The following is a 22,575-nucleotide window of genomic DNA, read 5'->3' on the forward strand; positions in this document are numbered from 1 at the left end:
TGTTTTATCTACATAATCTTATTGAAGCCACACGGTAATCGAATGAGGAAGCCACTATATTTTCCCCTTAATAGATAAGAAACTGAGACACAGAGACTTTTATAATTTGCCTAAAAACAAATGATTAGAAAATTATGGAAGAAGTACTTAAACCTAGGCGTTCTGACTACAAAGCCTACATTTTTCGCCATTATAGTATTTTGTCAAGAGATAGCACATGAGCTATGTGAGAATTTTCTTAGATTTCTCACTTCTCTATCTTAAAGAGATATGAAGCTAAAAGTAGTCAATGAAATTTTGATTAAAGTGAAATTCCAGAGTCAAAATTCCATTTTGATTTTTTTTTTTATTTCCGAAGGAAAAATCTTATATTCTTTCCAAAGTTTTAGAAACCACCTTTTGTAATCAATTTTAAAAATTCCAGATTTGTTTCATGTATAATTTGGAAATCATTTTGTTTTAAGTACCAACTCTTTAAAAGGTATTTCCTTCCTTTTGAACTGTGATATCATTTATCCCTGCTTCCTTCTCCATTTCTACTTGTTTACTGGATTGCCTTCACTATTAATGAGAACAGAAAATGTGGATAATTTATGCCAGCCAAAACCATAATACCTTCCAAACATGTCTAGAGGAATAGCACAATTTTAGGATATAAAACTAGTTCCTAATGTATCTCCCTTTGAAATGAATGTTTTTGTAAAGAGAAGTTATAAGCCTAATAAAATTAAACATTATATGAAAGAAAAAGAAGGGATTAATATCAACACAATTTGTAGAATAAACTCAACAAAGGATAAAATTACCCTTAAGCGTAATTTCCTAATCTTGTTTTAGTTAGTGGAGGCAGTAGTGACAATGTTTAGTTATTGCTAAGTGACTGACCCCATCTCTGAATAATTATTGCTTGTTGGTTTATTGCTGGTATTATTATAAATACCACACTGCTCTCACTAGCTGATCATCAGAAATTGTACGTTATTTAGTCCAACGCCTTGTGTATCTATCTATATATATACATACATACACATATACATATGTATTTGATATTCAGTAAATATCAAATTGACTTAATAAGAGATATTAATATTTATTTGAAGTCTACTGCATGCCAGGTCCTACTATACTAAGCACTTCACTTACTTGATGCCATTTGTTCTTAACAACCAGCCTTTGAAGAAAATATTATTACCCCCTTACAACTTGGAAAAAAGCTGAATTGAGATTTGAACGCAGTTCTGTCTGATCCCAGAATCCACTTTTCACTATTGCTGCCTACCCATTCAAATAGTTTTTAGAATAGAGGGTTATTTTAAAAATATTTTGCCTATTACCTTGTTTTATTAAGCCTTTAAGGTAGTTTGCATTTTAATGGCATACGTGTAAAAAAAAAAGACAAATTTCTTAATCTCCAGCTTCTCATTTTTAAGATGTGAATAATAATTAAAACAGAATCATTATCTAGATTAAATGGGATAATAAATGTTGAGCCCTCAACACAAAGCTTGGTACATAACTTTCAAAAAATGATAACTATTAGTAGAAAGTGTACTCCATCAGCGTGCCTTCTTCTGCCTTCCAATACATGTGAACATCATCGTCATCATCATCATCATCTTCTTCATCATGATCTTCATCATTATGTACCACTAACTCTTTTCCTTCTTAAAACATCTTTTATGGCCATCTTCCCTTCTAAGGTGGCACGCCCATAAAAGCGATACTGGATTTAACAATGTTGCTCAACCTTTGCCTTTCTCTCCTACATTTGCTTTCCAGTTGCCTTTGAAAAGAGCTAGCATTTTCAACCCATATGCATCACAGCAAGAAGTTCTGTCCCCATGTTCTGCTTCACACTGCTTATTCATTTATTCATGTATTTATTTATACAGGAAACATTTATGGAGAGTCTGCTATACCCTGGGAGTATCATGATGAACATCCTAGCCTTCCAAGCTCTTATAATGGGAGATAGATATAAGCAAGCAAACAATTGTGATACAGAGTGACAAATGCTACCTAATGGGCCAGTACCAGGTGTTATGGAAGCACAGAAGAGGGGCACTGAACAGCTTTGGGAGGTCAGAGAAGAATTCCTGAGAAAATGACATCTGAGCTGAGCCTGGAAAGAATGGCTGTTCTCTTGGTGGGAAGGTCAGGGGAAGAGTTCCAGGCAGAGAGGATATGAGCATATGCAAAAATATGGAGAAGAGAAAAAGCTCTGTGAGTTTGGAGAATTGCTGGTAGTTTAATATCACTATAGAGCGAAGAAAGAATGTGTTGTGAGATGAGACTGGAGAAAGATGCAAAGACCCGATCAGTGAGGGCCTTATATACCATTCTTGGGAGTTAGGACTTGATCCCAAAGGCACTGAGGAGCCATAGATGGTCTTAAGCTGGGAGTGCAGTGTAGAGGATATATCCAAGGGTTTATCATTTCATTAGTTCCGTACACACTAACCTTTGAGGGGTTGGAGGTAGAGTTCTCAACCAGAGATCCATGGATGGTCTGTGGATGTTTAGAAAATTTGTAAACTCCCTGAAACTGTAGACAAAATTGTTATTTGTTTGTGTACTTGAGGGGATGGGAGGAGAGACAGAATCCATAGCTTTGTGAAATACTCAAAAGGCACTGTTATCCAAAGAAAAGTTTGAAACCACTGGTTTAGGGACAGAAAGCTAAAAGCTGACTTTCAGAGCAGAAATTTCACGTCTGCCACAAAGAGCCCTTCTAAAGTTGAAGAGTTTCTCTTTTAAGAGAAATTTCTCATTCCTTCCCCTGAGTTACCAAACTCTTCCCACTCCACCCTGACCCACTGACGTTTTGTTCCTGGCCACTCTCCCACCTAAATGCTGCTTCCTCGCTCATGGAACTGTTCTTCTGTGCCAACCCATAATAAGTGTCCACCCTAGAGGCTAAGAATAGATGCAGTGTCCTGGTGACTTGAAAATTAGGTAACATCTGAAGGATGAACTCTACAGTGACCACAGAACTCATTCTAATCATTTGAACCAAACAGATTATAAACATATGATCAGGGTTTCCCTGCAGGGTGGAGGAGAAGGTTCTGAGCAAGTGAAGAAAAAATGCCCTATTAAATAGACGGAAAAAAGCAGCTACTGTTCATACTTGCAAAAGACAAAGAAAAATACTTATCCAAATACATTCTTCTGTGTTTGCATACTCAGCCGTTCAACATCCCTCACACTCAACAAACCAGTTCTATCGGACACGCTACAATTCTCTCAAGCAAATTGATTTTATTCCATTCATTTCTCCTTAATTTGTTTTCCTGGATTTGCATATGTGTTCTTCATCTTTTAGTTAGGTTTGTGACCTTGTGGGAGTCAATTCCTTAACCTTTCTGGGCAGTATCTTCATCTGTAAAGTGAAGTAGGTTGAAAGATCTTGTGAGTCCCTGCTATTTGTAATGGTGGCTGAAGTGGAAGGCTATTGTAAACAGATCTCCTGATAGATATATATTCCCAACTTGCCAGTTCCCTCCAAGGATTGCTGGGTACTTTCTCTAAGGTATTTTATCAACTTAATGTAAAAGACCAAAGTACTTAGCATTACTTGGCTACTACAGCCAAATAGAGCAAGGGTCAAAAAATTTTTTTCCATAAAGGGCCAGATAGTAAATATTTTAGATTTTGTGGGCCATAAGGTCTGTCACAGCTGTTCAACTCTATTGTACTGTGAAAGCAGCCACAGACAATACATAAATGAATATGTATGGCTATGTTCCAATTAAATTTTATTTACCAAAAAAGGTGGGAAGCTGGATCTGACCCATCATGCTATAGTTTACTGACCCTTGAAATAAAAGACTGGCAACCTGAAGACAGCAGTGTTTTATCTCTTCAGTCATTCTGTTTAAAAGTTGTTTCTGGTTGATTTCCTGATAATTGTTTTGTTGTCATTGTCATCATCATTGTGTCAAACAAGTACTGTTTGATTATTTTAGCCACCCACAGCCGCCTCACTATCATGCCCCAAACAAATAACTTAAGCCGGCCTGCCAGCTTGTGGGGAGTCTGAAACAGTTAAGGTAAGGCATAGAGATAAATAAATGGCTTCATAAGTAGACAGTTCAGAAGATGAATAGCCTGAAGGAACAGTTGAGCAGTTAGTTCATTGAGACAGGGAAAGAAGAAGAAAAGAGGGAAAGAGAGAAGGGGGGAGAAAAGAAAGATTGATTGAATAGCAAATGAGTTTGTGAGATCTACGGTACAAACTTGCCCAGCTGGGTACTTTATCTTGAATTTGTTTTGCACATTGCAGATGCCTAGCTCTGGAAGCCAAGAAAAAGAAAGGGCAGTCATCCCACGCCAAAATACTCTCATGGATCCCAAGTAACTTACATTACTTCATTTTTGTGGGGAAAAAAATCATTATATATCCCCCTTCCAAAATAAGTTAAGAGAACAGGGAGCCGTTTTACTCAGATGCCCAGAACAAGATAAATACTTTTTAGAGGTTTTTTTTTTTAATATTAAGAGAACAATACCTGCCTGATAACTTTACTTGCTTTGTGAAACTTGCCATGTCACTGTTCAGCTCATAAAACTTCTTTAATAGTAACACTGACTCAATGAGTCAATATTTCAACATACTTCAATGAAACCAGGGATATTTTTCTTTGCTGCTTTAGGACATGTCTAATTGGACCCCATTCTACCTTTTGCTGAAATCACTTCTGCTTGACAGAGCCCTTGCATTCCATTAAAATGAAAGAAAGAGGTAATCCCAGCATTTTTATTAGTTAACGTATTTTAAAAAAAGCTCTCTCACATATTGACCATGATTTACAGAAATATTTTATCAAAGTAAGACCCAGGGACCTGGCCTATACTCTGATGTTCATTACTGAGATTTACAAGATTTTCTTCATATATATTCTTTCTTCAAATGTTTATCCCTGAAATTTTAAAGAAAAAGGCATTGGTGAAGTAGCTTTTAGTGCTAAGATAGTGGGGTTTGTTTCTAGTTTTTAAATTTGGACTTGTTTTCAAAAGGGCTTCAAACTGGCTTTAAGAGAAATATAGGTAATAACAGGAAGGCTAGGTGATATATCCTCTAAGGAAAAGGAGAGTCTATTTAAAAGAGTCCAAGTGTTCCCTTGATTTTCTGCCAGGTTTTATAGACATAGTTTGCAATCTTGTTGAGTTAGTACTTCCCTTGGTGACCCATAAACAAGACATTAAGTCAATGAAGTAAGAAAGTTGGAAAAGCACTCTTTTGCCCTATTTTCCATACATTAAATAATGTATCCAGCTTCCTATAAATGTAAATCAACCTTACACACTGTCACTTACTTGTGAACATGTCATGATTGCCTCCAGCTGAAAAGTTTGGTCATCATACCTGATTTACTAAATGGACTCCTAACATCCTGAGATCATTCTGGAAGATAAATTTCCCATCAGTAGTGATGGGAAAACTTGAAAGTAGAGACAAGCTGTGGAGTTTTCCAGCAGGCTGCATGGACTTTGATCTCCAAGGCCTGGAAGAATGCATGATGCATAGTAGATGCTCAACAAATATTTGTTAAATGAATGAATATGAGTAAAATGAAGATAATAATTCTAAAGACATAGCTTGATTATTGGCAGAACTTTATTAAAAAAATACAGACATCCCTTCATTGGTCTAGCAGTCCTGTGCTGGATTAAAACTAGAATCAAGAAGTTTTAACCATATTTAAGCACTGGCATACTACTGTAACTCAGTGGCTTAACTAATACTATGAAATGACTTTAAAATCTTAAATACATCTACCCACACACACACTCACATAGATATGGAAACCTATAAGTGTGTATTAAATGTAAATTTATATTAAATCCCAGTAGGATAGGATCAGAAGCCTATTTCGTAGGTTAGCATCAAATACTGTAATTTTATTGGTAGAAACAGGAAAGAAAACACGAAATGAAAGATCATTCAAGTTCATGATTTGAATCAGTCATGTGGCCATTATTTGCTGCCAATTCAATCTTTAATTTCCGTTTCTCTAGAAAACTGAGTTTTCTATCACATAAAAGACTACGTCAATGAAAATAGCATGATTCATTCACAATCACACACACACACACTTCCATCTACAGGCTGAGGATGTGCCATTTTTACCATGGCCTTCACAAACTCTTTGAGGGGAAAATGAGTGTTGAGGGAGAAACAGATGATTTCTATTAAGTCAAGTTCTACATGGGCTGAGTATCAGGCAAAGAGCGAGGCTGAATATGGAAATCAAAGCCAACACATCAGAGCATATTTTTCTTTCAAAATATTTTATGTACTAAAGTTTGCACAACATCTTGGCAATGACAACAAGCCTGTGAAGGAGGTGTTTTGTGTTTCATAGCTAACATAAGGGCAAAAAAATGTAGCAGCAGCCAAATATTACTTTAATCAAGATTGAAAGAATGTGTATGGTAGAGTGCATGGTAAGGCCCATGGGCTAGAAGTTACAAGGTTTAAAAATCGACAAAATTCCAAAACAGAGCTTATCTCTTATTTTTATATCTTTTGGTATTGTGAAGGAATGAAACTAAATTTAGTACAATCCATCTGTTTGATTAGAGAGATAAAGAGACATAGTTGCATTTTCTTGGCATGCAGATCTTTAAAAATTTTAGAGGAGGATGGTTTTCCAGATTTCACTGGAAATTATTTTGATGAAGTTCACCAATTCTGCCAACATTAAGCACTCTGTCTGCCTCTTTTCTTTCTCTTCACTTTTCCCTTTTCTAAATACTTTTTAATCTCTAGAAAATAGAAAACTGCCTAGCACATAGTTGATATTCAGTGAAATTTATCAGAGTCATTAACGGAGGGATGGATGCCTAGGTAACTAGACTGGGCATTAGGAGATCTGGGTTTTAATCTTAAGGCACTGGTAGGTATCATACCACCTGATGGAAATAATTATATCTTGCTTTTTACTGCAATAACTTTGAGTGAGTGTGTATGCGGGGTATGTGATGTGTGTATCTTAGATTCCCAAATAAACTATAAGCCCAAGATCCTAACCTCAAATGCCTACATGGGCCAGGCAAGTAATAGAAATGAAACTGGGTGGATATAATAAAATAAGGAATCGTGGGGACTGTGGGCAACTGAAGAGCACAAGAGCCAAGTTGTGTTTAAAACATCATGGGAGCAAAACACATGGCATCTGCAATCCAAGTACACTTACAGCATAAGCTCTTTCACAAAGATAATTGTTTCGAAAACATCTCTTTCATATGCAAAATAATACAAAAATACGTAAATAAGAAAAATGTTAATTGCTAGAATTTATCAAGCACCTACTAAGTGCTTAGAACTGTTCTAAATTTCATCTGGTCTAATTTTATGTCGTTAATATAATTGCCTTCATTTTACAAATGAGGAAATTAAGGCACAATACTTAGTAAATGTATATTGGTTGCGCTACTAATAAACGATTGGATGTTAAATAAAAAACAGCACAGCAAAGAACAAAGTATCAGGGCCCTGAGATGAACCCCTAACTCCAAAAGACAGTCCATCAGAGAATGATGCTCAGCTCATCTTCTGACATCTCCAGGTAGGAAGATGAAGGTAATTACCCAAGTCCGTATGTAGCTCATGGTCTACAGCTGGGTAACTGAGACCTCTGCATTTCTGACAGAGTTGACGCATAGAACAGCTTTCTCCAATCTGCAAGGCCTTGGCTCCCTTGCTTCACAATAAACAAACAAACAAAAAATAGATTATTGCTCCTATGTGTTGAAATAACTTTAACAATTATGAGCAGCTATCCTTTGTTAAGTGCTTACTACGTGCCTAATATTTTCAGCATTGTATTATCTCCTTTAATTCTCACAGGGACCCTATGAATTCAGTGCTGTTATTGTTCCTATTTTACAGATAAGAAAATTGAGGCTTATGAAGGTGAATTAACCTCTCCCAGATCACACAGCTAATAAGTGCCAGAAGTGGGATATGAATCACAGCAAGCCTGTCTCCAGAGCTCATGCTTTTGTCCACTGTATGGCCATGCAAAGTGGGCTAGAAAGAAAAGTGCATCCAATTTTTCTATGTGTGTTTGTCAACCATTTTTCAAAATGCTCTGTTCACACAAAATCTTGCACTGAACTCCAAATTATATCATATAAAAAAGCAGGCTGTTTCTATTCTGGTTGAAGTAGAGAGTGGTTGGCCAACCACTGCCTCCAATATATTCTCTCTCACCTTGATTTCCTCCAATTTCACTTCTGATTGTCTTTACACTTCTCTAACCCTACCTTTCTCCCTGTCCCAGGCTCTGCTTCCCTCTCATTAGCGTCAGTGGACCAAAGACTCATCACTCAGTCCTCCATGTATTTCCTTCTCCACTTGCCTTCCGAGACCACAGATCTCCATCTACTACCATTCTGTTAATGACCTTCATGTGCCTGTCTCCAGGCCCACATTCCTAGTGGCTTGTAGGACATGTGAGGTGAAATCTTGCCCAAGAGCCATGATGGATTTAAAGTTAAGAAAGCCGACTGGACATTGAGTGCAGATATGTTAGAAGATGCATCTACCTCAGAGATGGCTCCAATTATTTTTAATGAACTGATGGGAGGACCACCCCCCTGCCAGTCCCCACACCCCTGCCCTTCTCCCCAACACACTTGCTTCCATGTGCCTGATTGAGTGTGCTCACCTCCGAAGGGAGTGCCCAATCAACATTTTCTGCAGGGACAGATGGGTTGGCACAGGTTTAAAGTATGAAAATCTTTCTCCTCAATGCTTCTTGTCTCAGGTGAGAGACAATAGACTATAGTGATGAAGAACTGGAGTTCTAGAGTCAGACAGACTTGGCTTCAAATCCTGCTCACTACTTGTCCAGGTTTCTCATCTGCAAAATCAGGACGGTAATTGCTCATTGTTTTGTTGGGAGGATTAAACGAGGTAAATCATATAAAGCACTGAGCACAGTGACTGACCTGTAATAAGCCTCAGTGCATGGTCATCTTTAGAATTATTTTATCCCTTTGCTTTTGAGACAGTTGGTGAGCTCTGTAACCCTGGGGATTACTAAGGCATGGGCAGGCTTCCTATATTCCCAGGCATTGGACTGGTGGCATCCGTTGTTTTTTTTTTTTAGCTCAGCAGATGACTAAATAAAGAGAAGGAGATAAAAGGGAAGAGACTGTCCACAAATGGAGTACCAACTACTACTCATCAGGCATCATGGGGGTTGCTTTATTGTTTTAATGTCTTATAACCTCACACAGTCCAGCGGGGGAATGAGAGTTGGGTTTTATTGCTCCCACATATCCAGTGTTTCTCAAAGAGCATTCCCTGGACCAATGAGCATTAGAATTACCTGAGCATGTACCTGATCTACAGCCTCAGAATTCCTGGAGCAAGAATATCATCAAAGTGTGAGGATCTTTGATTTAGTACTTGTATCATATAATCTAAAGCCTGATTCTAGATTTTCTTATTTTTTACCTGTAAGCGTGTAATTGCTTCCTTTATTAGATGATAAATTCTCTAAGGTGAGGACTATGTTTTCTAATTTTCTTGTAACCCCAACAGTGTATGGCTCAATCTTAAACACATCATTGGGAATTAATGAAAATATTTGACTCGGTTTAGCTTTCTGCCCTGCAGGGTCCTGACTTGTCAATGCCTAAAGATTGATAGAGACTTCGAATTAGAATGGCAACTCCCCAATGTTATTTAATATACAACGTGAGTTTTTAATCAGTACTTTCTCATTGTCGGTTGGTCTGGTGTTCTTTTACTGATTAGCATACTGAGCTTCCTGACTTACAGACCAGGGGGCAAAATTAGCAACTCTCTGAAAAGTGAAGTCCCTTCCAAGGTTTAGAGTGTTAGTAAAATAGAAACTCACAGATCTTCCTGCCTTATCACAGAAAGCTAGGTCCCTTCTGTCTAAAATGGTTATTCAACTTTTAAACACAAGAATTGAAACATAATTTTCATTGCAGGATCAGCCACGATATGTATTAACTTTAGTGAAAAGGAAAAACTTGTTACTTTATGAAGTGTTTGTTCCCGAGCCATTGAAAGGTTGCCATAAGTTTTTATGGTAGGTTTCTTTGAGGTTCCATAAACGCCTTCTGGAATGTGGAGGTTCTACCATCGGAGTCATGAGGGAGCTTTTCCAGTGCCCTAATGTCCTTAACCCAGCTGCTTTGGTTGTGATATGCAATTATTTCTTCTACATTTAAAAAGCAATTCTCTGATCTCCAACCCATTAACCATGTTTGATCTTAACAAGACGAAAAATGTTTGGAATCTAAGCTTATGATCTTTGTGCTACATTTTTTTTCTTTTAATTCACAGTAGCTTTTTCGCCCCTTTCTCTTCCTTAGGATCAACACTCTGTGGTAGGCCAGAACACAGGCCCCAGCCCAAGTCCCAACTCCTGCTCAAATCCAAACACTGGAAGTGGTTATATGAACTCCCAGCAATCACTGTTGAATCAGCAATTGATGGGAAAGAAACAGACTCTACAGAGGCAGATCATGGAGCAGAAACAGCAACTTCTCCTTCAGCAGCAGATGCTGGCTGATGCGGTAAAATTCCTAATTTCTGTGTACCTATTGGCCTAATAAAGGGAGTCTATCCTTTTCCATTTCTGTAACTACCCTTTTCTCTGTGCCTACCTATGTGACAACAACAAGGGTGTCGTGGGTGTAAGAGAGGCTAATTCTATACATGTAAAGTGCTGCAGAAAAAAACTCCTTGATTTACCAGCTGCTGGACAGTTGGAATGCATGGCACCCCAGCTAACTAGCCCTGCCCAGCCCAGGAATGTCTAGAACCACCAACATGGGTATTTGAATCAGGCAAAAGAAACCAGTGTTGTTCCACAGCCCTGAGGGGCAGACATAGTGGACAGAAACTTTAATCAACTCATATCCAAACTGATTTTAGAGATAAAAGAGTTTTAAATGCAGTTTTAAAAGTCAGCGTGGAGTTTCAAAACTTAAGATTTGGCTTCCAAAATAAAGTATCTCAGAATAGGGGATTTTTTAAAGAAATTTGAAAATATATTTCCCACTTTCACAATATTTAAGTGGCCTTAAAGAAAGGCAAGGTTGTTATTTCCCACATATGACCCAAGCGTAACCCTGCTTCAATATTGATCTCCTCATCCCTTCTGTAGTCTCAGACATGCACTCAACAACAGATCCAAACCCTTCCCGCCCCTTGAGACTGAGGCGCTACTTCCAAGTTTTATTCTCTCCTTTCAAACTGTTTGGCCAAATGAAAGAAGAAAGGGACAAAGTTTACCATCTTAAGGTTGATAGAGCCAAGGTACACAAAACAGAGAAAAACAAAATAAAAAAATTTTATATTCAAAGAGCTTTATAGTAAGAGTCAGAAGTCCAGGGTGTAATAAGTACTGTAAATCATTCGGTAAGTATTTACTAATTTGCAATGGGAATACAGCATCAACAAGACAGACTCTGTCTTTGTCCATAAGGAGCTAAGAGTCCCCAGGGACATCAAATAAACGGGCAATTGTAATGCATGTGATTAAATGCTGTGATGTGGGAACTACTGAAAATGGTTTCAGGGAGGAAATTACATCTACTGAATATCTGAAGGTGAAGTAGGAGTTGGGAGGAAGAGCAGGGAGATGTTCCAGCCAGAAGACCAGCATATTCAAAGACTCAGAGACAATAATGTCTACTACATATTACATTTGCTGAGGCAGAGAATGTGCACAAGGATAGGGAAGTGATAGGCAAGGAGGCCAGAGATGAGAGGCCAGAGGAAAGAGCTTGATAAATCTGAATTTACATCATGTAAAAAGCAATGGAGAGGACTTTTAGGATTTTAAACCAGGAAATATTGGATTCAGATTTGCATTATAATAAAAGTATAAACATAGTAAGGGAAAATGTAATGGAGGGAAAGATAAAATCCAGCCTGGAAAGATTGAGGATAGTCTCCCAGAAAAGGTAAAATTTGCCTTTGACTTTAAAGGGCTGAAGGCTTCTGATGGATAGAGGTGAGGTCCATCATTCCAGGGGGAGGGTGGGCCAGAGACTAAAAGGTACAGCCTAGGTGTATATTTGTTGGTTAGTTTGAGATCATATTATGAAATATTTTATGCTGAATGAAAAGTATAAATAACGATATAATAGTCATTTATGTTTTTTAAATAATGACGAACGGAATGAGTTTGGAGCCCAGAGCATGTGAGAAGAAATGGTGAGGAATAAATTTATTTGACCTTGAATAAAGAATAGTGAGAAATAAATTTACGAGTGACCTTGAGTACTTCCCTAAAGTGTAAGGTGTAGGGGAACCACTGGCTGTATCACCAGGTGACACAACTAGTCTCTTCTATAAATGATAATTCTGAAAACTCCAGTCCTCCCACCCAATCCCTCTCTTTTTTTTATTTCATAAACTAAATAGCTTAGAAACAAGGGCAGTAGAAGAAAAAAATGTACAATCTAAGATTTACTTACTAAGTACACTCTTATTATTCCCATCAATACTACTAATTTGTTGAATTATAACATGCAGAGGTTGAATTTCTGGATTTTCAGCTCTGATGAAAATGCAAGGAAACATTCCGTGAGGATCCTGTCCTGGCACTGGCCTAACTCCCACTGAGCCCCAGTTGAGTCACCACTGGGACAGGTGCTAAGGGCAGTGGCATAAACTGTGAGAGATGAATGAGAATGAGGCTGCTGTTTTTGTGATTTTTATAAACCATTCACATTTCTCTTTGTTTGGACACCATTGAGGGTGCCTGTGCTTTTTAGCATATCCAGGAAGAAACAGTCTTTGATACCACTTTACATTAGCATATGCTTTGTAGTCATTTGCAGTCAGTTGGCAAGGCCAGATAGGCAACTAAATTGAGACATTTTCTCATGAAAGTGTTATCCTTCTCTGTTATTCTCCCACCAATGAAGCACAAAGAGGGATGACTAGTACTTATTACAATGAGCATCATAATTACCAACATATTTTGTGCACCTACTGTGTGCCAGGCACCGTGCTGAGCTTTTACAGAATGTAAAGGATTAATCCTCACAATAGGAGTATGAGGGAGGTCCTAGAATTATCCACATTTCACATTTTGCAGATGGTGAAACTGAAGCAGGACAGAGATGTGCAACAGAAAATTATTTCTATATTAGGTTTTCGGGTCAAAGATATTGGGTTATCAGGAGACATTCATTTTGATAAGCTGAATTTCATGTTGCTCAAAAGTAATCTCAGGGGTGGCTTGTAAATTTACACTTGCATAGAATGGGAGTATTATCCTCTTGTAAATGAAGCAGTCCCTATTCAGTGGTGGAGTCTGGTCTTTGCCACTCTTCAGCACAAAGTGACTACATGGCAGTTCTATGATAGTCCATATGCAAGGCCGGTAAATCTAACTCATTTGTGAACATGTAGTTTAAGAAACCCAAGTTTCCAAAGATGTGTATGTTAGCCCTTTGAACAACCTAACCGAACCCTCAGGGGGATGAAAAGTCAATAATTAGATTGAATATACATAAAAATAAGTCCAGATTTGAAATCTAGTCTTTAACGGAGAACCAAGGGCCTAATTATCACACACACGCGTGCGCGGGCGCACATGAACCCTATTTTCTTCAATATAAACAGTAGAAACACCTAATTACATAAGAAAGAGCTTTTGAAAAAGCGATTTCAGAAAGTTACATGCTTGGCAAAAAAACTAAAACTGTCAGCTTGCACAATAGTTTACAACAGGAGTGGTTGAACATCGCCACATTTGGGTTCATGGAACATCTCAAACTGTTTCTTAAACATTTAGGGTTTGGGCAAAACCAAAAAGAGTTTCACCGACCACTTTTTCCCTTAATTTGTAAACCCATATTTAAAAGAAATGTAATCCATATGTTTCTGATTCATTTACACTTAGCTCATCAAAATTGTGTTTTATATGAATTACTTGATGCCCCCAAAACCCTCTGGGTCTTTGATGTTTTTATTCTTAGAAACAAGAATTTGAATTTGGTTTGTTGTTGTTTTAAGGATTTTTTTTCCGTTATAATAGATTTATTCTATTTAGAAGTTTTGGAATTCGATGGGAAACTGAGAAATACATGGTTTAAGTGGGTTCTAAGTTAGACAGTCCACATTTGGCTTCCATCTAATTTATCCATCTATCTATTACAAGGTTTTCTTTTGTATTTATTGACTTTTCTGTAATTATATTGTTGTCTGTCTACCTATGCCAATTATTTTTATCTTTAAAAATGAAGATTGCTTTGGGGTGCATACAAAGTTGCAGTGAAGCAACTCTAAAAACTTTCTAATCAATATGGAAAAAGAAAAAAAGCAGCCCCTGATGTCCAGAACTGATATGACACTCACAGCCAGGTCATTTTGTTTTCTGTTGAACACAAGCAAACTTACAGAATACCAACCACAGACAGGGTTACTCTGAGACCATGATAAAATGAGACAAAAGAAGGCCACTTCATAATTTTGTCTAAAAACAGATGCAAACAAAGTCACTGTGCAACCCATAAAACACCAAAAATCCCCCTCTTTTGCTAAACGAATTACGGCTACTTCTTTACTCAATCATAGAATCAGACTCACTTTCTGACAGCTTAAAAATCTAGAACAAATCTTCACTTCCTTAGGCCCTCCCTAAATCACCCAATCAAAGCCCAAATCCTATAATGGATTCTTTCTAACACGTTCCTGCTGAGACACCCCATGGGCCCCCATGATGTGCGTTCTCCCTCACTGCAAGGAGTAGTAAACCCAACAGGTTCCTGGTGGTCTTTGGCTGAGGGAATTGACAATATAAAAAGAATGTCCCCTATTTCCTCTCTTACCTCCCAAACTCACCTACTCTAAAGATCTAAAGGTGGTTGTTACAGAAGGAATTAAAGAAGGGAGTCTGAGAAATTTCTATGCTATGAGAATGGGGCACAGAGAAAAGGAGCAGCAAGGGGTTCATGTATTGTGTGGCAGGAAAGAGTCTGAGTTTTTGACTCGGGATTTGGTTTCTGTTCGACCACTGTGTGATCTTGGGTGGGTTACTTAGCCCAGGGAAGCTTCTGTTTCCTCATCTATAAAGTAGAAATAATCATACCTACCTTCAAGGGTTGTTTATGAAAAAATGACATAATATGCATATAATGTCCATACCTGATACATCATCTCCTGGCATCTCCTCCTATACAGGGTTGCCAGATTTAGCAAATGCAAATATAGAATGCTCAGGTGCCCTGTATTTTATCTGGCAATCCTACTCCTATGCCTTCCACACTCTGTGGGACCAGAATTATATATAGGTACCAAAGCATATCAAGTGTGCTACAAAATAAAACCAGAAATACCATGTCAAAAATCACAGAAATTTAGTTCTCACTGAAATCTAAGTGCAAAGTAAAGAAAATGAGAGTAGCCACTAGACCCAAAACACGTGTTGAATGTTGAGAAGTAGAAATTATTCTATGCAGGAAGTTTATTGAAATTGAAAAGATTTATCTCTGAATTAAGATGACTAAAAAGGGTCTGTGATTCACAACTATGACTGCGAAATTGTTGTTATGTTCTTAGTTTTTTGAGTAACAGTCTATAAATTTTTATAAATGAGAAAGTAACGCAATTTAATATGTTTCGTTTGTGTTTTCAAGGAGAAAATTGCTCCACAAGATCAGATAAACAGACATTTGACAAGGCCGCCCCCAGATTATAAAGACCAAAGAAGAAATGTGGGCAATATGCAACCAGCTGCTCAGTATTCTGGTAAGTGTTCTTAAAAATTAACAAAAGTTATAACTGTGGAAAGAAAAAAGTGTTCAATTTTTAATATTTCCTCCTTTCCCTGCCTCATCTTTGATTGTAACATCTTTCTTAGAATCCTTCACCAGTTCCCATTTAACTTTTAGATCAAGACCAAACTTGAATATTTTTAAATCTTCTCCTCAGTTTTTCTTGCTTATTCTTGTCCTGTATTCACATATTTCACTGTTCTTCGGACTACCTCTGAGAGATCAAAAAAGCGTAAAATATTTTCTAATTGCTAGGTTCAACCATGTTCCCCGCAACGACATATCCTGACCCAGGTAGTGTAAGGTAAACAGATATTTCTCCCTCTTAGATAGTCACATTCATAACCTGCATGAAGCCCAAGCTTCTTGTCTCCACCTTTAGGCTTATCTCCCCAAGACAAATAGTCCTGTCACCAAGAAATAACTGAAAAGCAAATTTAGTCTTTACGAAGCCTCTCAAAAATACCAAATGTGGATTGCAATTAAAAGACAAAGCAAAACTTCTTAATAGGTCTCTTGGTAAAATAGGTGGTAGGCACTACCCCTGAGATCTCTCTCTTCCCACTCTCTGAACTCTGAAAGAACCTCTCCCAAACCTAGCCTATGCTGCTCCTGCCTTTTGTTCAGCATCTACACTAGTCTCTTCTGCCCAGAGCTCTCTTCACATTCTCATGTGAATTAAGCTTGTCCTTGAGTTCCCCAATTCTCTCTGCTTTACCTGTTACCTTCATCTGTCCAGGAAACCATAAAGAAGATTCTTTAAAGAAGGAAGGGCTGCAAATACTCCTGTTTATTAATATTTTCTGATTTTGTTGAGCATAGTTATAAATAGGTTGTTCTACTTTTTTAAAACTCTTTCAAATGCACCAGATTGCCTCTCACCACTGAAATTAGGAATGGGATCTATGTATTCCACTCTCTAAGATTACTTTGCCTCAGGGAAAAAACAGGATTCTCTGTTTGACTGTGTCTTCAAGGAGATTGAAAGACAAGATGGGGTTTATTTGGAATACAGCTTCTTATACCATGGCCTATCATTTGGTTTGGGGTAAGCTGGGAGCCCTTCGAAATATGCAAAATTCAAGGTGGATGTTTGGGCTTTTCTTTTCCCACTCATATAAAAGAATCCCAAGGATAGTAGTCTAAAGCTGGTTTGATGGCCTACCATGTAATCCAGGATTCAGGCTTCTTTTGTCTTTCTGCTTTTCTGTCCAACTGCTTCCATCCTAAGAGTTGCCTTGTGTCCACTGCATCACCAGCCTTTATATTCATATTCCAAATAGAAAGATGAAAATAGGGAAGAGGTAAAATGGCCTCCTATGTCAGTCAGATTCCCTTTTTAAAGTGGGTTTCTTGGACTCTCACCTAGTAGCTTCTACCTTTAGCCAGAATTTACTCATATGAACCTTCCATCAGCAAGGAAGTTTGGGAAATGTGGTTTTTCAGGTGGGCACATAGCTACTTAATCAAGGCTCTGTTTCTAAGGAAGACAGGGAGGTTGGATACTTGGTAGGCACCTAGCCAGAGGTCTCTTCCACTGTGCAGAAGGGCATTTGCCCAAGGGAAGGGTCCCTAGCAGCCAACTGTTGACCTCCAAATGGGTAAGAGTCACTGCTCTAGGGTGTTGTACTTCCCATGTCTTGTCAGAATGAAATAAGCAACAGGCACAACACAAACTCTTTTATCATTTTTTATTTTAATCTCAGTACAATAATAATCACCTTACCCAGATGTTAATGTTAGAAATGATGTATGGAAAACACCTGGAGCAATTTCTACCACATATTAAGAGCTTCTAAATATTAACTGATTAATATTTTGTGATCTTTGTGGAAATTCTCTCTATTCTGGTTGCTTAAAAATACTGCTCTCCTCATAAACTTTCTCAGGGCATATTGTTAAAATAGAGGGCACCCAGAGGGAAGGATTTTTAAAACCTCTAAATATTTTTTCATAGCATTTTCATAGTGTAAATTCCCTTCTCATGAAACTTTCGGGTACCAAGATGATGTTGCTTAACCTCGTTAGCAGTCTGGGAACTCGGAGTTATGGTTCAGGTGTCTCCTACCTGACTTTGATCCCTATTCACCAGACACTTACTGTCCTAAACAGTGCAGGGCCCTGTGCTAAGCCTGGAGATACAAGGAGATGCAAGAGACTGCTCCTGCCTTTGAGGACTATATAGCCTAATTGGGGACATATTTTAAAACAAATAGCAAGGCCTTCCATCTGTCAGGTTGTATAGCATGCTAGCTATCCTCAAGAAGTTGGAGGTACCGCAGGGTTACAATTGCAGCCATACTCTCCTCTCCACATAGAACCCCGATATTCATAAGTGTGTCTGGTTCTCTGTTTCTCAGTATCTCTGATTCTCTGGGCCTCTGCTTCACTCTCGGCAGGGAGACTACTTTAAAAGAGTCTCTTTCTCCAACTTGTATCTTTGCTTCAATCTCTTATTTACTCATTCATTCATTCATCCAATAAATATGAATTGAATACCCACTTTGCACCATCCACTAGACCTGAAGAATGTGACAGTGAACAAAACAGGCAAAAATTCTTTCTCTCGTGGAACTTATCATCTAGCTGGCACTTTTAAAAATCATTTTGGCATTTCGTTTTTGCCTCTCAAGGTGTCTTCCCATGATGACTTTAACTTCCCCCAGCTAGGGAGATTTCAATGTGTTGGTTAATCACTATCTGATGTGTGGAGCCTCCCTATTCAGCAGCCTGTGATTGGACGGTCCCACATCCAATCACTTATTGACAGGTATCAACGTAACTGGCAGGCAATTTGAGGCTCCATGGATTTCCCAATATAAAAGCTAAGTGCTAAATGAAAACTTGAAAGAGCAAATTCTGTGGAGAGAGAAGCCTGGAATATCAGGAAAAGTTTAATGAAGGATGTTGAACCTTGTCCTGAGCCTTGAAGAAAAGATAGGGCTCAGTGAGGTAAGAAGGGCATCACATGAGAGGAAAATGGCATGAGCAAAGGTAGCTCATGGTATGTTGGATAACAACACAATGGTAACTGTACCTCCTGGAGCAGAGGGCTTTCTATATGGAAATAATCACTGCAGCATGGATTACATTGAATGCCAGATGTTTAAAGAGATGGGAATTTACCGTTTAGACACTGGGAAGCAACTTGTGGCAGCTTCTTGAATGAGGATAATGTCAATGAAGAATTGGATGTGATTTTCAAGGCCATAGGTTTGTAGTATTAATCTAGTAGCCGTGTATAAGATTCATCCACACTTTCTTACTTGGACCCTGGGATGACCAGTTGCACGGATTTCATGACAGCTGGTTAATCAGGGTTGTAGTCTTTGGTCTTGGAACAGAGTAAAGCTAATTGAAAATGAAAGATTGATTATCACCGCCCCTCAATGACTCCAAAAGAGGAATGACGTAAAACCTAAAAAATAGAACCGTTCTATTTTGGTCTTCTTTCTGTAATGTGTAAACTCTTGACTAATGGATGACCTAGGGTAGTACTTCCCCTCAAAAGCTGTCTTGCTCCTTTTGTATAATATGCTGTGATGATTATTTCTCTTTATTTGTTCTTACCTCCAAAAGCAGTTTCAGAGAAAGTTATTGCAAATTGCTATAAAAGAGGAGACAACTTACTATTATAAACTAATATAATTATCTTCTTTTTCTTAGGTGGCTCATCAACAGTGAATTTAAACTCTAACCAGGCTTTGGCAAACCCAGTTTCAACACAGACCATTTTAACTCCAAATTCCAGCCTCATGTCTACTTCCCATGGGACAAGAATGTCATCATTATCCACAGCAGTTCAGAACATAGGGATGTATGGAAATCTACCTTGCAATCAACCTGGCACATACAGCGTCCCTTCAGGAATGAATCAGTTGACCCAACAGAGAAACCCAAACCAACTGATAGCAAATCAAAACAGCCCTCTGATGCCACGGCTGCCTACCTTAGGGCCAACTAATAACAATAATGTGGCCACTTTTGGAGCTGGACCTGTTGGCAATTCGCAACAATTGAGACCAAATTTAACCCACAGTATGGCGAGCATGCCAGCACAGAGAGCGTCGAACGTAATGATCACAACCAACACAACAGCACCAAACTGGGCCTCTCAAGAAGCAACAACCAAACAGCAGGAATCCCTAAAGTCCACAGGAGTCCGCTTCCCCACAGGTACACCTGCAGCCTATACTCCAAACCAGTCATTGCAACAGGCAGTAGGTAGCCAGCAATTTTCCCAGAGGGCAGTGGCTCCTCCTAACCAGTTAACACCAGCAGTGCAAATGAGACCCATGAACCAAATGAGCCAAACATTAAATGGACAAAACATGGGTCCACTCAGAAGTCTGAATCTCAGACCCAATCAGCTAAGCACACAGATTTTGCCTAATTTGAACCAGTCAGGAACAGGATTGAGTCAGGCAAGGACAGGCATAAGCCAGCCACCATCCCTGACACCCAGCAATTTTCCTTCACCCAACCAAAGTTCCAGGGCTTTTCAAGGAACTGACCATGGCAATGACTTAGCTTTTGACTTTCTCAACCAACAGACTGATAGCATGGGCCCTGCCCTAAACAGTGATGCTGATTTCATTGATTCTTTATTGAAGACAGAGCCTGGTAATGATGACTGGATGAAAGACATCAATCTTGATGAAATCTTGGGGAACAACTCCTAAAGGAGAAAAGGGAGACAATTCACAAACTCCAAGCACTAAAAAGCAGTATTCTCCAAGGACTCTGTAAAGGCCAAACTGTTGACTTTTAGTTGGACTACATGAAGATACCTTGGCTTAATAATGAAAAGCAGAAAGTAACTGTAGTGGTGAACATTTTGGTCCAAATGCTCATTTTAAATCTCAATCCTGAAAGTAAGACATGGGGATCGCTTTTCCCTGTCTAAACTCCAGGACACAGTATCCAGTTTATCCAAACAGAACTGTGATGTTGATGTGTAATTAGTTGTGTAAAATAGGCATCCCAAGCTCCTTTTCTCCCTGAAAGAAAAGTAATAGAACTTGTAGCTTGTTTAAACCCCATGTCACATGGAGGTACTAGTTCCAAGCCACAAGCAACAAATTCCTTAATTTGCTCTAATAGATATAAGTGTGGTTTTCTCTTTTCATTTAGTTTTCCTAAAACTTCCAGCGTAGACTGAAATGTTATAGGTTTGTTTGGAGTAACCAAACAGCGTCCTAAGTAAACAAAAGCTGGAGAACCTAGAGAACATCCGGTGGATTCTAGAATTTTTTCCCCAATTCATTCCTCACTTTTCCAGTTTTCCCACATGTCCTGTACTTCAGCAAGATGCTGTGTCTAGTGATGAAACAAGAATGCAGAGCTGTCCAGTTTTATTTGGTCTTCCGCAATCAATTTCTGAATCCATTTCCAACTCTTAGATACAACCATGACCTGTCCTAACCATACTGAAAAATTAGTGCACACCTGTCTGCATCAGATTTTACTATTTAAAAAAAAAAAACACCCTGTTGGGTGTTGCTCTAAAGGAGATTTATTTGGCCACAAATAACTTGGGGTATTGCTTATTGTGATGATGCCTGCTGGTTAATTCTGCGGCTGCGTGAAATTGAGCCTAGTCCTTCCTGCTTATTTTGATGACCAGAGACTGATTTGTAAGAAAAGGAAGTTTGGAGACCAAAACTGAGATTAGAAGATATCACGTTTTGGTTGGAAATAAGCAAAAGATCGGGTCCAGACATAGTGGGTCTGGGTGCCTACAACTCTATTTCATGGGGTTTGAAGGAAAGCATAAGTGAGAGAGAAAACAGTCTGTCCTTATTTAGACATATTACTTGGGTAAACAGCTAAATAGAATGTGATCTGTTAGTAGCAGTCTATTCATTCTTCTGTCCCTGATGTGATGAATCATTGCCACATGCTAAATGGACCCTTCATATCCAGGTTTTCTCCCTCAGGGCTGAGCACTGTATCAAAGAAAGAGTTTTTGTTGAGTCCTGTAACCTCAGTGCCCACATACAAATCAGCTGTAAAATGGGGAAGATGTGTGCTGATTTGGGATGGATGCAAAACATCACTATTATTTTCCTCATTGGAGGAACACAGGTTATCTTCAGCCTTTTTAGTTATACACTCACATATTCAACTATCAAATATAATTTAACTGAAGTCATTTAATAACTAAATCTTTAAATATCTGTTCTAAAAAGAATACATTTTGAAAGTTCTGCAAAGCCCTCTCCCAATCTTTAAAATGTCTAGAAGCACTCTCTTTCTTTTACACAATACCAACAGCACTGGCCCAGAATCTTTTCTGTGCTAGGTTGTAAATATAAATAAATTACTTGTTTTGTAAACTTTTGTAAAGAATATTTTGGTAGAAATACTTAAAACATATTCTTTGGGTTATATTTATACATATGTGAAATAAATATACTATCAAAAGGTTATATTTTATACAAAAAGTAAATTGTTACCTTTTGTATGCTAATATACAAAGTTTTGTATAATATGATGGTTTATTTTTAGCTCTACACTTAAACCATTGGAGGTCAAGTGGGAACTTTTGAAAACTATCAAGAGGCTTGTTAGACAAATTTATACTCTGAAACCTCAGTAAGAAAGCATTCCAGGTTTCAATCCTTTCCTTTTTTTTTTCCCTGCTCCCAAATTCTTTTTTAAGCCCACAGTTCTTGTGTCGTTTGATTATTCTGCTGTGCACATTGTATTGGTCCTTGTTGCATGTGGTCTACTGCGTGTTTTCCCATTTTATAAAACAGTGTTTCTCCATGCAAAAAAGTAAGGAAA

At 38.2% G+C, this 22,575-nt stretch overlaps 1 protein-coding gene across 1 annotated transcript in view; it reads left to right on the plus strand.

The window, feature by feature from the left end:
- MAML2 (mastermind like transcriptional coactivator 2) overlaps window positions 1–21,979 on the plus strand; it is a 331,653-nt gene extending 309,674 nt beyond the window's left edge. Inside the window, exons 3-5 of the mRNA XM_014835356.3 lie at window positions 10,363–10,566; window positions 15,649–15,760; window positions 19,453–21,979. Coding sequence (XP_014690842.2) covers window positions 10,363–10,566; window positions 15,649–15,760; window positions 19,453–20,468 — 1,332 coding nt within the window. The 3' untranslated portion in view covers window positions 20,469–21,979. The remainder of the gene's footprint in view (window positions 1–10,362; window positions 10,567–15,648; window positions 15,761–19,452) is intronic.
- Window positions 21,980–22,575: the final 596 nt, after the last annotated feature.

Source organism: Equus asinus, chromosome 20 (genome assembly GCF_041296235.1).
Source record: "Equus asinus isolate D_3611 breed Donkey chromosome 20, EquAss-T2T_v2, whole genome shotgun sequence".
Taxonomy (NCBI): Eukaryota; Metazoa; Chordata; class Mammalia; order Perissodactyla; family Equidae; genus Equus; species Equus asinus.